General features: G+C 41.6%; 1 protein-coding gene across 1 annotated transcript in view; it reads left to right on the top strand.

Moving 5' to 3' along the window:
* Window positions 1-10,812, top strand: part of RAB5A (RAB5A, member RAS oncogene family) — a 32,855-nt gene that overhangs the window by 20,156 nt on the left and 1,887 nt on the right. Inside the window, exons 3-5 of the mRNA XM_018053230.1 lie at window positions 5,348-5,499; window positions 5,806-5,928; window positions 7,797-7,890. Of these exons, the coding sequence (XP_017908719.1) occupies window positions 5,348-5,499; window positions 5,806-5,928; window positions 7,797-7,890 (369 nt within the window). The remainder of the gene's footprint in view (window positions 1-5,347; window positions 5,500-5,805; window positions 5,929-7,796; window positions 7,891-10,812) is intronic.

Here is a 10,812-nt window from a genome sequence, read left to right on the forward strand (position 1 = left end):
CCCATCCTGAGCCCCACCCTCTCCCCTCCCCTCCCGTCCCTCTGGGTCCCCCCGTGCACCAGCTCTGCGGGTGCCGTGTCGCGCATCACGCCCGGCCTTGTCGCCTCCTTCACACGGCACAGTGCACGCGCCACTGCCGTGCCCTCACCCGCCCTCGCCCAGAGCCCCAAAGCCTGTGCTTCACATCTGTGTCTCTTTTGCTGTCTCGCTTACAGGGTCATCGTTACCATCTTTCTAAATTCCATAAATATGCGTTAATATACTGTATTGGTGTTTCTCTTTCTGACTTTCTTCACTCTGTATAATGGGCCCCAGTTTCATCCACCTCATTAGAACTGATTCAAATGTATTCTTTTTAACGGCTGAGTAATACTCCATTGTGTATATGTACCACAGCTTTCTTATCCATTCATCTGTTTATGGACATCTAGGTTGCTTCCATGTCCTGGCTATTATAAACAGAGCTGCGATGAACACTGGGGTGCACGTGTCTCTTTCAGTTCTGGTTTCCTCAGTGTGTATGCCCAGCAGTGGGATTGCTGGGTCATAAGGCAGTTCTGTTTCCAGTTTTTTTAAGGAATCTCCTCACTGTTCTCCAGAGTGGCTACCGGTTTGCATTCCCACCAACCGTGTAGGAGGGCTCCCTTTCCTCCACACCCTCTCCAGCATTTATTGCTTGTAGACTTTTGGATCGCAGCCATTCTGAGAGATAGTACCTCATTGTGATTTTGATTTGCATTTCTCTGATAATGAGTGATGTTGAGCATCTTTTCATGTGTTTGCTAGCCATCTTATTACATTAGGTTATTTCTCACTGTTAAATACAAAAGTACTTCAAACTTAAAAGGTGTGTTTCCCTACCCTCCTTGCTGCCATACCATCTTTAGAGATTCCTCGAAATGCTACAGTAACAAATAAGAGCATGTTTGTGGCTCTGCCACGTGCTGGCAGAATTGTTTCCAGGACAGTCACACAGTGTCTCCACCAGAGTGTGAGTTTGGCTATGCTCTGCTTCAGTTTCGTTTTTCAATCTTGCTTAGTTAAGGGATAGAATTTAACTGGTTTTGCTCTGAGAATGATTTTGTTGATTACTAGTGGTCTTGATTTCTTTCTGTGTTATATGGCTTTTGTGAATTTTGTTACATATTTATCTTTGATGTATGTTTTCTTAAGATTTACATGAGGTTTCTATATATTAAAAATCAAGCTCATAGCATCCGCTGTAGAAGTTTTTCTAGATGTGTTTGTCCCTGTGTTTTGAATGTGTGACACGTTTTAATTACAAACCTAAAGACCTTAATTTCTATATAATCAAAACTGATCTAAGGATTTGGGGTCAGTTCTAATAAAGTAATTCTTTCCTGTCAATTTGGTAAAATAGTAAGTTGAGGATTGGGGTGATAACTGGTCCTGTGCGTTTTCTCTTTTGCCCTCTGTTTAGTTCGTGTGGACTCATTTCACTTGTTTGAATTCTTATTCGTTGTTAATCTTTGGTTAATGTTGCTGATGGGGACGGTCTTCCCTCACCTAGTGTATCGCAGTGTCCCCTCCTTGCTCACTATTTATCGGGGCCTTACACATTACACGCTGTGGGGTTTTGCAGGTTTCCCATTCACAGTTTCACCTGCTCTCAGCTGACCCCAGGCTCTGCCACTCAGTAACCTGCAGTGTGGCGGAGACTGCAGGGTCAGCTGCTGCCAAGCTTGCCATAGGAACTGATGGCGTCAGCTCAGGGGCCGCCTGTTAGACAGGCCGGCACCCGTATCTCAACGCAGCTTTGTTTTTCTCTGCCTGTCGTCTGCGAACACAGTAACTCTCAGAGTGATAAAACCTGTTTCTTTGTGACATATGGGCCTGAAAAGAAAACCAACAGCTATTGCTGGTGATGGAAGTGAAGAGGAAATAGAAGGGGCCTAAGAAAGTGATGGTTCTTAGTGAGAAAATAGACGTTTTGGATAAATTAACATGGTTTTGCAGATTCAGGTGAGTTGGTGGTTGGTTAATGCTGCTACAGTATTGATGTAGTAGTGATGTTTTGAATGCTAGAATTTATGTTTACAACTTTATTAATGACTAGTAATGTCCTTTTCGAAGCACTGAGGATTTGAAGATATCATCTATACTTGACTGACTCATGGGAGAAGTTAAGTCCTTCATTAGTCCTTGGAAACTTGAGGATTTGGGGTCATCCTGATGGCCGTGCAGTATGACGTTTATAACCCTGGGCTGTTTTAGCCCCGCGTCTCTGCTCTCGTGGCACTGCAGCGCTGTTAGGTGGTTCTCACTTGTGGCTGTGCTCGCATCGGTCCACTGGCCTCTGATATTGGCCTTTCTCTCCTCCCCCCAAATCACGCTCTAACATACAGTGTTAACAGTGTGGTGTTACTAAGTTAGAAAGGTCTTGTTGGTAGTTTGAGGTTGTGTTAGTTACGTAATAACTTGAGAGAGGCCTTTTGAAATACCTGTTTTTTCCTATTTGGAAACTGTAATTAATCAAAATAGTCCAGAATAATTGTACATATCTGTTACGAACTTCAGCAAGCTTTTTGAATATTTATATGAGCTGAGATTTATATTAGATACTGGATATGGACAAGAATAGATTGTTTCTGGAGAAGAAAATGGCAACCCACTCCAGTGTTCTTGCCTGGAGAATCCCAGAGACCGGGGAGCCTGGTGGGCTGCCGTCTATGGGGTCGCACAGAGTCGGACACGACTGAAGCGACTTAGGAACTCTCAGTCTAGGAGAAAAAAAGATGCTGTGCACCAGTAATTATAGAAAGTGTGAAACATTTCCTCGCACAGGGAGCTCTGCGAGTGTAAAGACGGGACCTGCTGGAAGGGTGTGATGAGGAAGGCTTCCCAAGAATTTGATAGGGACCGAGTCTTCTCCCACATTCCACTGACAACCTGGTCGCTGCTTGTGTATTTAAGGCAGTTACCTGGATCTTTTCCAGCCAGTTGGAAGAACTTACTGTCTGCTTTGTTTTAGCTGGTGTCTTTGGATTTTCATTTCAGTCTTCTTCCTTCGTTCAAATAATGTCTCTTTCTAATAATTTGTTACTTATTTATTAAGAGATTTAATCATTATTAATAAATATTATTAATTAATATTAAATATTACCGTGTTTAAGAATATCTGAAGTGATATTATGTAATTGTGATCTTGACTTTCATATCTGGCTTCTAGATTCAGAGAGATTGCCTAAGAGTTTTGTGTAAACTGCTGGTTTCTGGCTTACGGGTGAAATTGACACTTGATCTGTTTTACAGAAGAATTCTGTGTATATATTAGGAATATTGACTCATGCCCTTTTATAGTTTATTTAAATAATATATGATTTTTCTTTTTTAGCCTGCTGGTGTAATAGCTTTGTATTTCTGAAAGAAACTACTTGGTCATGGGGTTGTTACTCTTTTAATGTATTGGCTGAAATTTCTTTTTCCTGTGTTTTGTCATTTTGTACATGCATTTATAAAAAAAGATTGGTAGCCTTTTGTGGTATCTTTAACTGGTTGGAGAATCAGATTATATTTCCTTTAAGGCAGCATAATTAATAATTCTTTACCTGAGTCTAGGGTTGATTATGAAAGTGTAAATGAATCTGTTTGTTATCACTGTACTTTGTGGTTATGGAACAGAGAAAACAAAAGTCTGAATGCAAATTATAACCCAGTTTTTTCAAGTTGCATCAAACTATACTTGAGAAAGGGATTGTATTTTGTGATCCATTCCTTACCTTTTTTCCCCTCTCATTTAAAAAGGAGTACTTAATTTTTTTAAGTGTTTAAAAATACTGATTCTGCATGAGAACTTGTCATCTCTGTGAGGAAGTGGCATAGGACTTTTTTTGGTATCCTTTATTCTACATACCAGATACAGAATTTTTTTAAATATCATTGCTGATTTTGTATGGTAAAAGAAGTTTTCATTGGTGTATATTTTAAATATGACTAGCCACTTGTGAGAATTCACTGAACTATTAATAGAACTTAGCTGAAAATAGACATTTCTATTACGATGGTTACAAAATTGAGATTATAGTTGTTGATACTAAAGCCATCACAGCAGTCAGTTGACCTAATAAAAATAGCATGAAAAATGTATGTTACGTTCCATATAAGCAATGTAAATCAAACTAAACTTGACTTATCCAGCATAGTGATATTAACTAGTAAATCCCTTAAGATTGACATCACTAGATAAACTGCTACAATTTACAGGCGTGAATAATAATTGTCTTACATGGGAGGACAGAGTATTTAGAAACTTTGTAACTTAAGTCTGTGCCAGTTTCAGAGAAGGACTGGAACACGCCTTGAGCTACAGGAAGAAGGAGGAAGCACACCGGCTGGTGTGGACGATGCAGGGCGCGGTGACCGAGGTCATGAAGGGGGCCTGGGGGTGCTGCGGTGCGGCCCCCATGCTGGGGAGCGGCTGGGTGTCGGTCTTGTTGACCTCTCGTGCCGCTCACTACTCCTGAAAGGTTAGGGTTAGGGTTAGCCATACCTTAGAGTACAGTTCAGTTGTTTATAACTTATCTCTTACAAATCAGTTTCTTATTCTTCATAAATATACATGTGGTCTTTCCTGATGCTTATTTCTAGAGCCAGGAGAGTCTTGTTTATAAAAGACATTTTACTTCATATTATTCTCAGAAAACAAGTGAGAAAATACGTGATACAGTAATTATTTGTGAGATATGTCAGCCATCTTTTTAAGAGCAGAAATATCATTGTAAAATGTTACTTTCTTATTAAAATCTGAGAAAAGAACAGATGAAAAAGTACAAATCAAAAAATCCATAAAGCAAAGGATGAAAGCCAGGAGTTGATACTGAATCTCTGTTAATAAAAGTCTAGGTTGAGGTAATAACGATTACAGAAATTAAAGTCTCATAATGCTTGGAAGGAATAATACAGGAAATACACTGGTTTGGTGGTGATGAGCTGGCCCTGAACTGCTGCTGTCAGTGTAGACGGGAGTTACAGGCTTGCTCGTCCACCACCCCCACTGGTCAGCAGTATCAACATGTGTGTTTCTTAAAGCATTTTACAATTTAAAGCTTTTAAATTCACAGTTTGTAAAAACAGCTTACGAGCTGTATTAAAGTTATTTGATATTATACTTTTTAAGAATGTAAGAGGCACTTTCAATCTGTGATTTTATTACAAAGGTTTTATATGCAAGCATTTATTAATCTAGCTTTGAAGCATAGATCTTGCAGGTATTTAAAGTCACTGTTAACTGTGAGTATGCAGTAAATAAGGTTTCCAGGTGTTTACTATAAATTTAAAGTATTAGGAGAAAAATGATAAACTTACTGCAGACATTTTCTTCTTTCAGCTGCTTTTCTAACTCAAACAGTGTGTCTTGATGACACGACGGTAAAGTTTGAAATATGGGACACGGCTGGCCAAGAACGGTACCACAGCCTGGCGCCCATGTATTACAGAGGAGCCCAGGCCGCCATAGTCGTGTACGATATCACAAACGAGGTAAGTAGAGATGCATTCTATACTGAAACTTGTTTGAATATCCGTTTCAAGTATTCAGAATTTCGGTTACAGAAGAGATTTTTTTAAATCTTTGTTATTAGCCAAGTATGACATTTCTGCCAAAGTAGAAATAGCTTTTATGAAATAGAAAAGCTGACTTTTAAAAACATGAAAGTGTCTCAAATAATACAATAGTCCTAAGAATTTCTTTCCAAGAGTCACATTGGACAGTCTTTAAAGCCTCATCTCACAAAGACTCTCCTTATTCTTTGAGCCTGTGCCAAATAGCTGTTTCTTTGTTCCCAGGAGTCCTTTGCCAGAGCCAAAAACTGGGTTAAAGAGCTTCAGAGGCAAGCCAGTCCTAACATTGTAATAGCTTTATCAGGAAACAAGGCCGATCTGGCAAATAAAAGAGCTGTCGACTTCCAGGTATGCTGAATTTAACTTGTGGGTGCATATTTTTCTTCTGTGTCCACACTTGAATTTTAAAACTGTACAAGTGATGAAAAATTTTTAGACAAATGGTATGTGGTATGCTTTGTAATTAGACATATGGTATACTATGTAATTAAATCTCGTGATAATAAGATCTCAGACTCACAGACTGACTTAAAGAATGAGCTTCATGGCTAGGGAGCAGTGGGGGGAGGAGCAGTGAGTTTGGGATGGACAGGTACACACTGCTGTGTCTAAAAACGGATGAGCACCAAGGACCTACTGTGTGGCATGCACTGCTCCGTGTGACAGTTTAAACGGGAAAAGAATCTGAACGAGAATAGATACGTGTGTACATGGAGCTGAGTCACTTTGCTGTCTACCTGAAACTAACACAGCATTTGTAATCAACTATATTCCAGTATAAAAATTTTTTTAAGAAAAAAAATTTATATCCATCTGAGAATCTCACATATCTGTAAAGAAACTCACAATAAAGAATTTTTAAGATATCTTTATTTACTTGTAATATACAAGCTGATTCAAGGAAAAAGTGATTGCCTCCTACCCTAATCCCTCCAACCCTCACATACACTTCAGTACCCTTCCTAACTTTTAAAAATGTACCTCTGTGTATCAGCACACATAGGCATGCCCACAGAGTCACGTGCACCCGTGTAGCTGCTCTTAAAAGGTCTTCAGAAATAAAGGGTTAAAGTGAAGTTTGCATGTTTTCTAATACAGCTAAGTAAGAATGTTCTTGCTGCAAACGTCATTTTAAATAAAGCAGCTGCCTCTAGTTAGACGTTTTTAGAATCTCCCATCCTCTCGCTCTTCCGCTTCTCTGCCAGAGGAGTTTGCTTGTGGTCGCTAAGTGTATGGTCAGTGATGGGATGGTCTCCTTCTCCGGTGCTGGAGTGATTCACACGGGAGGAGGAGCACTGGGTCTTGCTGCGTTAGGTAGTGAGCTGAGCATGCGCACGTGTGGTTTCCTTCAATTCTGCAACAGCCCTGGGAGGGCTGGTGTCTCTGCTCCTCTCTGAGATCGGTGCCTCCTCAGCACAGAGGCAGAGCAGGCGCATTAGAGTCAAAAGCGGGCCTGTCACAGAGCATTTCAAAGGAGCGTCGCTTTGTTTTCTTTATCACATTGGGAAGATGACTGATGGTTCTTCACAACAGCTGTGAGGCTCAAGAACAATAATACAACCAGACTGTAAAGCAAGACACAGTGAAGTAGCAATAAAACCTCGAAGATGACGCGCGACCCTCATCGCGGGGCTGCGGAAGCCGTCCAGGGCCCGAGGGACACACGGCGGCATCCTGCGGTGCAGGCCAGGGTCCAGAGTTCAATTTCCCTTCGTCATCATTGCATAGAATGAGCACCAGTAAAATTGAACCGCCGTAGAGATCAGAGAGAGCTTCATGGTGTTTAGAGCGGAATGGCCTGCCCTTCTCCCAGAGAAGGAAATGGCGCCCCACTCCAGTGTTCTTGCCTGGAAAGTCCCATGGATGGAGGAGCCTGGCGGGCTACAGTCCAGAGGGCCACAGAGAGTCAGATGCCGCTTAGTGACGACACCACCGCCTCCCTCAGACCCGTCATCTGAGAGCAGGTTTCATGGGAGACCAGAAGAAGCAGGCTGGGATGGTGCGAGACGTTAGGGCAGGAAAGGGAAATTATAACTGCAGTACCCTTACCTTTGTTATAGCTGTAAGTAATTGCTTATTATACAGTTGTTGGTTATAGGGGATCAAGTTGGAATAGTACTAAGGAAGCCTCTGTTTTAAATAACAAAAATAAGGGAGGCATAGTAATAGTGTGTGTCAAAGTGTCTCATTTATCTCATTTTTTGTTACGCAAACAGGAGGCACAGTCCTATGCGGATGATAACAGTTTATTATTTATGGAGACATCAGCTAAAACATCAATGAATGTAAATGAAATATTCATGGCAATAGGTAAGATTAGCTTTTTTTGCACACAGTAAATATAGTTAAAACAAGTTATACTGGGGGCATATTTGGTTTGACAGTCTTCTTTTTGTAAAAAAAAAAAAAATTCTTGGTTTTTTTTCTTTTTTGACTGATTATACCCATGAAACATTACTTTGTTAGGCATATTGTTAAATTTGAAAAATTATTACTCATTAGGTGACAGTGCTTTCAGTTTCGTTAAGTTTCTTCTAGGTGAGTTGAAGGCCTGAACTTGGAGCTAATAGTTCAAGCAGGTAGATTTTCTAAAGATTTCACTGAAAATTTTGGATAAATACATTTTTGTATTAGGTTATATTATAGCTTTTATATAAAAGAGGGATAAGCTCAGTAATGTTTTTCAGTGCAGCAGAAAGTCTTAATGAGATTTTTCTCACTGATCATTCACTCATCTCTCCTTTGCCCTAAACAGAGCACTGTTTTTATTTTTCAAGTTCTTTTTAAATCATTGATGACTGACAGGTATAACACTGATAAGTACATTGTACATGCAGATTGACAAACTGTTTTAATGCAGATACTTTAACAGAGAACATTTCACAGCTTTGAGGCATGGAGGACAGGAAGGAAAGCAAAGCAGCGCCTCCGGTCTCTGCTGCCTTGGCGGCGTTTGACCCTGCAGGATGCTCTCACCTTTCCTCTGAGAACCGTCAGTAATAATGAGCGCTCTTGTGCAGTCGTTGACTATAGGTGATAAAGTTTAGTGGGAATAAGGAAGCCTCCCTTTTTTGTAACAACAATTGAAATATTTTTATTGACCTTGCCTTCTCCCGGCGTGGGGCTTCCCTGGTAGAGAGTCTGCCTGCAATGCAGGAAACCCAGGTTCGACCCCGGGGTAAGGAGGGTCCTCTGGAGAAGGGAATGGCAACCCACTCCAGTCTTGCCTGGAGGATCCCATGGACAGAGGAGCCTGGTGGGCTGCAGTTGTGGGGTCACAGAGAGCTGGACACGCCTGGGTGACTGACGCCACCTTGCCTGCTGGTGGTCTGAAGGGGCAGGCTCTCTGGGAAGGGCACCCACAGGCTGCTGCCCCGCACCGCTCACGTGCCGAGCATCCTACGGCAGCCCTGCACACAGCAGTGATTACCGCCTGGGATGTCTACAGCCTGGATTCCTAATAAATTTCCTCTGATATTGAAGTCATAAGTTAACCAGTTAACAGCTGATTGAGAGGCTAGAGAAAACCCAGTAAGAGCGGCCAGCGCAGTCGTCCTCTTCCTAGATAAGGGAGTTTAATTGTGGCTTCGTTTAGTAAAACCTTGCCTGGTTTGCTGTGTGAAATATTTTCCTGAGAAACTCAGGCTTGCAGGTTATTGAGGAAATACTAGCATAGTTAAGAGGGATTATGCGACAGTATATACTTTTTCCTTTTTTTAATAAATGGAACAAATCACACCCAAAACCACATCTGAAAAGTTAATAACAGGAAATTAAGAGATGATGCGCCCTTCCAGTCAGGCTGAACTTTAACCCTTTCTTTCCGACGCTGTTAAAACTCCACCAGATGGCTTCATTTAATCTGTCCCTTTTATTCAGGCTCGCTGATAAGGTTTTTTTTTTTTTTTTTCCTCAGTCAGAAAGTATTCTGTGTATTAGAGCTTTTGTTTACACTTCTGAAATTAGAATTTTTTTCCCTTGAAAGAAACTCCAAGTGTAAATTGAATTGTGACCTCTCCATTAGTACCTTAAATAAATCACACAGTGAACTTATATTTGCGCTTTTGATGATTTCCCAAGTAGAGTAAACTTGTTTAGTGGGAGAGTCTACAATAAATTTATCATCTGCTTTTAATTTGATAAGGTCTTCAGTGGCTTTTTCCATTACACATCTTTCTTGATTCATGATTTTTAGCTTCTTACAATCCTAATCAGTTCAGGGTCAGATTGGTAGGCTGCAGCACTCAGTAAGATAGGAGACGACTTCTTTTGAGACTCCCTAAAGATATGTTTTAGATTATCTTAACACAATAAAGGCTAACCAGTATAAGTTAAAGGTTCCTCATTCCAGCTTACGTCTTTCAGCCCCTATTCACTTAGGTCTAATTACAAAAAGCCCTTGCGGAAGTATGCTAAAGGGAGAAATGATCACTCGGTCTAAAACAACATGTTGATCATAATAAAGTTTGTAACATTAGCCTACTCTTTGTCCTCACGGGGCTTTGTTTGTAAATACATTTGACTGGAAATGCAGCCTTTTGTTACTGTTCACCCTGCCACTCCTGGAGCCGTTGCTAGAGAAGTGGCCCACGGTGAGGCTTTGCTTCCCAAACCTTGGTGCTCCTGGCTCCCAGATACAGCGTCCAGCCCAGCATCTGGGATTCTAAAGATGATCAGTGCCGTTGTGGAATGTTACAACAAAGGGTAGAAGGTCCAGGACACACCTAGGCAGTTCCATTTCCAAGCAGAGCCTGTTTCGCTTTTGTGTAACCCAAGCCATGGCTCCGGCCAGGCTGGATTCCTGCCAAGGGAGGGCCATCCCTGAGGCAACAGGAATGGTCGGTGCTCATAGAGATGCTTCATAAATCCCAGCAGGCGAGGGTCCTTGAGACCCAGGCGGACTGCAGGTAGTGTTCTCATCAGTGGGGCCCATACTGCGGAGCATTAGCAAAGCTGACACTGTAGCTGCAGTTGTGGGGTCTGTCCACATGTGGCTAGCCATGCTCATCTGGCTCAGCATTGGAAACCGGTTTTTTGAGATAGCGCCTTCAGGATCAAGTCCATTTATATCAGGCAGCACTGTTGAGTCAGATTAGGATTCTTTATCAGCCACAGGAGAGGATATAGAAGGTAGAGGTGTATAAGCGAGGAAGGAAATAGGAGATTCAGCCTGTTACGATGCAGGGTGATAAGCTGCTCAGTAGAGGACGCATTCTACTGAGGGGATAGCGC

The sequence above is a fragment of the Capra hircus genome, chromosome 1, assembly GCF_001704415.2.
Source record: "Capra hircus breed San Clemente chromosome 1, ASM170441v1, whole genome shotgun sequence".
NCBI lineage: Eukaryota > Metazoa > Chordata > Mammalia > Artiodactyla > Bovidae > Capra > Capra hircus.